The sequence below is a fragment of the Rhincodon typus genome, chromosome 12, assembly GCF_021869965.1.
Source record: "Rhincodon typus isolate 14 chromosome 12, sRhiTyp1.1, whole genome shotgun sequence".
Lineage (NCBI taxonomy): Eukaryota > Metazoa > Chordata > Chondrichthyes > Orectolobiformes > Rhincodontidae > Rhincodon > Rhincodon typus.
In genome coordinates, this window is record NC_063343.1 from 12,538,706 (window position 1) to 12,544,292 (window position 5,587).

General features: G+C 40.6%; 1 protein-coding gene across 1 annotated transcript in view; it reads left to right on the top strand.

The window, feature by feature from the left end:
- Positions 1 to 5,587, top strand: part of LOC109912174 (serine/threonine-protein kinase 32B-like) — an 860,354-nt gene that overhangs the window by 851,645 nt on the left and 3,122 nt on the right. Inside the window, exon 9 of the mRNA XM_048603938.1 lies at positions 4,505 to 4,630. Coding sequence (XP_048459895.1) covers positions 4,505 to 4,630 — 126 coding nt within the window. The remainder of the gene's footprint in view (positions 1 to 4,504; positions 4,631 to 5,587) is intronic.

Genomic DNA, 5,587 nt, shown 5'->3' on the forward strand with positions numbered 1-5,587 from the left:
ACCCCCTTCCCCTCCCCCTTTTCTGATGAAGGGTCTAGGCCCGAAACGTCAGCCTCTCTGCTCCTATGATGCTGCTTGGCCTGCTGTGTTCATCCAGCCCTGCACCTTGTTGTCTCGGATTCTCCAGCATCTGCAGTTCCTACTATCTCTGATTCAACAACCTCATTGTTTGCTATCCAGGGTTTATAGGATTTGATGGCCTTTTTTCCTTTTTTTTTTTTGGAACAAATTTGCCCTAAACTCTTCATATCCTACTTGAATGCATCCTATTGTTATGGGTGATTTACTTGAAAGTATCTGCTCCCAGTCCACTTTGACCAAATCATATATAATCTTATGAAAATCAGCCTTCCCACAGTTGAGAACTTTGATTTCAGGCCCATCTTTGTCCTTTTCTATAACAATCTTGAGTTTGGCAGACAACGATCATAACTCTGCTAAATGCTCCCCCATTGATAATTCAACAACTTGCCCAGCTTGTTACCTAAAATTAAGTCCAGAACTAGCCCCTATCTTGTGTAGTGCCTTCTGTGTACTGTTCTGAAAAGCTGTCCTAGATGCATCTTAAGAATTCTGCTTCCTCTAAACCTTTCACATGATGACTATGCCAATTAATGTTGGGGAAGTCGAAATCCCCTCCTATGACTACCCTATCACTTTTACACTTCCCTGAAATTTGTCTACATATCTACTTTTCTATTTCTCTCAGATGTTAGGGGACCTAGAGCACACATCCAGAATGTGATTACTACTTTTTGGGTTTTAGGTTCTAACCATTTGGTTTCATTTGAGGAGACTTCTTAGATGTCATCCCTCCTTACTGCTGTAATAGATTCCCTAATCGATATTACAACACCTCCTCCTCTGTTACTTCCTTCCCTGTCTTGCCTGGAAAATTGAGCTGCCAGTCCTGTTCCCCTCAACCGTGTCTCAGTGACAGAATGTCTTTGTATTCCAGTTTGTGCCCTCAACTTATCTGCCTTGTTCATCAGACTCCTAACAGTAAAATAAATTTTATCTAACCTTGTTAAACTTCCTTGTGCCTTAACTGGCCTATAATGTCTGTGCCTTCCTGACTCACTCGCTGTCAATTCTTATTTTGGCCATTCACCTTCCCCCAACTGAGTGCTCATTCTAGATCCCACCCCCCAGCAAGTTGGTTTAATCCCATTCACACAGCACCAGCAAACCTCCCCATAAGAATGCTGTGCATTCAGGGAGCTAATGTGAAGGCTAAGTGCAACGAAAGTTATTATTTTTCTTGGCAATGTATATATCACTTCTTTCCCTATGCACTTCAGTTTGTGCCCTCTGGTGCTTAATAACCAACTGAAGATATGGAATAAGCAAGTTATACCTTTGGTTTCTTGGTGATTCTGAATGCACAGAAAAATAGTGGACAGATTTCTATGTTGAATAAACATGTTCGATTTGCACCTGCCCATGGATATATTAATGACTTCTTTGCGCTGAGTGTCGTCTGCCAAATACTTGAGACATGCACTGTCCTCTAGTGCATCTGGGGTCTGTGAGGACAGAGCAAACAACTGCCTCTTTCTATAACCAATAAAATTTGAGAAACATTAAAGAATAGTGCAGTCCAAGCCAGCCAGTGTCAGCGAGAATATTCAAAATCAAATGAGACTCAAAAAGAATAATAAAGAAAAATCTCAAAAAACATTTTAGAGATAAGAGAAACTGAAACAGTGTCTAAAATCTTTTCAGCATTTTAATTTTTAAATTTGTTTTAAATTTCATATTTATTAAGGTGAACTCTCAGTACCTGAGAAGTTGTTTGTCAGCTGATATTACAAAAGTGGTACTTTTAATGGAATCTTTTAATGGAGCTTTGTCTTTGTCTGATGAGTGGGCATATGAAAGTTTGCAATAGCAAATTCATTTGCAATGTACTTTTATGATTCTCTAGTAGGAGAGACGCGGACACGAGGGCACAGCCTCAGACTGAAGGGATGTCCTTTCGAACTGAGATGAGGAGGAATTTCTTCAGCTAGGGCTGATTTAATCTGTAGAACTCATTGCCACAGAGGGCTGCGAAGGCCAGGTCATTGAGTGTATTTAAAACCGTGATAGGTCCTTGATTGGTAAGGGATCAAGGGTTATGGGAGAAGATAGGATGGGGTTGAGAAACATATCAGCCATGATCAAATGGTGAAGCAGACTTGATGGGATGAAAAACCTAATTCTGCTTCTATATCTTACGGTCTCTCAGCTATGTACCATTACTGTATAATGCCGGAGGCAGCCAGATTCAGACAGCAGCTGCCTGATTTACAGTTTAACTGTCATGTGGGGTTGCTGAAAGTTCTTGCCAGCTTATTGGATAATAATATTGAGCCCTTTGAGTCTCAGTTATTTTTATTGCAGAATCCATACCATTGTTTTATTCATTTCAAAAGATGAATGGAGATGAGGAAACCATTTGACACCTCTTAGTCTAACTATCCAGTTAAACCCCTGAACTGCTATGATAACATCCAACTTGTGCATGTGTTGAAGCAATATAACACTGTTTCAGTTGTCGGAAGTACTAATGTGTCATTCTGTTTGTAATCATTTCTTGCATATGATTATTGCTAGCAAGAGTGACATTTATTGCTTATCCCTGGTTTTTCTACAGAAGATGGTAGTGAGCCTTCTTTTTGAACTGTTACCATCTGTGAGGTGAAGGTACTGTTTAAACACTGTTGAGGAGGGAGTCCCACTAATTTAGCCCATCAGTTGTGAAAGGATGGTGATGTAGTTAGAACGTATGGGCGTGGATCCTGAAAGTGCAGTCACTCCCATGTTCCACATGTCCTTCTAGATGTTTTCATGACAACTATGCCCCTTTCAAATAGACAATGGCTTTAGTGCAGAGTGATCTGAAAAGAAAGCCTTCAACAGTAACTTGATTGAGTTTTTTGAAGAAGCAACATAGAGAATTGATGAGGGCAGAGCAGTGGACATGATCTATATGGACTTCAATAAGGCGTTCAACAAGGTTCCACATGGTAGACTGGTTAGTAAGGTTAGATCACATGGAATACAGGGAGAACTAGCCATTTGGATACAGAACTGGCTCGAAGATAAACAGAGGGTGGTGACGGAAGGTTGCCTTTCAGACTGGAGGCCTGTGACCAGTAGTGTGCCACAAGGATTGGTGCTGGGTCTACTGCTTTTTCATCATTTTATATAAATTATTTGGATGTGAACATTGGAGATATGGTTAGTAAGTTTGCAGTAAACACCAAAATTGGTGATATAGTGGACAGCGAAGAAGGTTGCCTCAGAATACCTCAAGGACATTGATCAGATGGGCCAATGGATTGAGGAGTGGCAGGTGGTTTTTAATTTAAATAAATGAGGTGCTGCATTTTGGAAAGATATATCAGGGCAGGATTTACACACTTAATGGAAAGGTCCTGGGGAGTGTTGCTGAACAAAAGAGACCTTGGAGTGCAGGTTCACAGTTCCTTGAAAGTGGAGTCGGAGGGAAATAGGATAGTGAGGAAGGCATTTGGTATGCATGCCTTTATTGGTCAGTTATTGAGTAGAGGAGTTGGGAGGTCATGTTGCACTTGGGAAAGACATTGGTCAGGCCACTTTTGGAATACTGCGTTCAATTCTGGTCTCCCTGTGAGAGGAAGGATGTTGTGAAACTTGAAAGGATTCAGAAAAGATTTACAAGGATGTTGCCACAGTTGGAGGGTTTGAGCTATAGGGAGAGGCTGAGTAGGCTGGGGCTATTTTCCTTGGAGCATCGGAGGCTGAGGGGTGATCTTGTAGAAGTTTACAAAATTGTGAGGGGCATAAGTAGGATGAATAGCCAAGGTCTCTTCCCCAGGTTCATGAAGTCCAAAACTAGAGGGCATAGTTTTATGGTGAGAGGGATAAGATTTAAAAGGGAGCCGTGGAGCAACATTTTCATGCAGAGGGTGGTGTGTGTGTGGAATAAGCTGCCAGAAGAAATGATGGAGGCTGGTACAATTACAACATTTAAAAGGCATCTGGATGGGTATGTGACTAGGAAGCATTTACAAGGATATGGGCCAAATGCTGGCAAATGAGACTAGATTAATTTAGGATATCTGGTTGGCGTGGACAAGTTGGACTGAGGGTCTGTTTCCATGCTATACAGCATTATGACTCTATGACTCTAAGTGGCACTTTGAGTTTGAAAGATTAGACAATTTAGTTTATTGGGTGTATGAATAGTTAACATATACCAGCATCATTCCATTAGCTTTTGTCATGCAGGGATAGTGTACCTACCTCTGGGCCAGAAGATTCTGGCCCATGTCACACCTGCCACAGAGGTGTATCATAATACCTGAACAGGTTAGTTAAAAGAAATACCAGTCCTATAGATTGTGGAAATTTGACGTGAAGCCGTTTACATTGTACAGATCTGTATGTGAATTAGACATGAAGTATCTAGCATTGCCCCAATCTGTGTTGTTAGTTTATTCCCCTTACATTAGTAATTTTTATTCATGCTTTTCAGCTGCTTACAATTAGTTCAGCTCAACGCCTCTCCAGCCTGGCAGACATGCAATCCTTTCCTTACCTCACCGATATCAACTGGGATGCCGTTTTGGAGAAGAAGCTCACTGCTGGTTTTATTCCCAATGTAAGTCATCAGTCAGTTTGTCGATGGGACTCAAATCCATTGATTTTCAGATACAGTGCCTCCTAACCACTGTTAATTGAATGAAACAAAGAGCTGCAGATGCTGGAGATCTGAAACAAAACCAAGAAATTGCTGGATAAACTCAGCAGGTCTGGCAGTAGCTGTGGAAGGAAATGAGTATTAATTTTTCTCTTGAACCATTTTGAAGAAGGATAACCGGACCCGAAATGTTAACTGCTTTCTTTCCACAGATGCCTCCATTTCCCCCAAGACCATGATTCCTGCTGGTCTCTTAACTCCAAATCCTAGTCCCTGTGGTTCCCTGATTTATCCTGCCATTGTCCTGGTCTAATATTCTATTGTCCTGACTCAAAACTAAAATTCAGAATTAGTTGAATGATATATTCTATGGGGCACCAGACCTATAATAAAATGAACATTTTTTTTTGTTATGCAAACTTCCCCGGAGAAATTCAGCACGTTGGAGTGTTTCTGTGAATGTTTACAGACAGAAGGCCTCAATTTCAAGTTCTTCCAAAATGTAGCATAATAGCTTGTTAGCTTGGAAGGTAATAGATGATGGTTAATAGCAAAAAAAACAGCTGATGCACTTGAATCACAGCAGAATGTGCATTGAGTCAGTCCAATGCACTAACTGCCCCATTCAAATACTGACTAACATTTGCACTTTTGAACTTCATATGTCCAATGTTTTCTTTTTAACTTGCTTCCAAATTCACAAGACTGAAAAGTTAGTATTTGGGGGTGGGGGAAATGGTTGAGTCACATGACATTATTAATTATAAATCAGACAGTGCTATACGTGGTTTACTTACATTGCATAAAGCACAGATAAAGTTACTTGCAAGAGACGAAAGACAAGATTAACAGATTACCTTTGAACTTCATTTTGGAGTGTCATGCACTTTTACACTTTTGTTTAGTCTAATGTGTGCA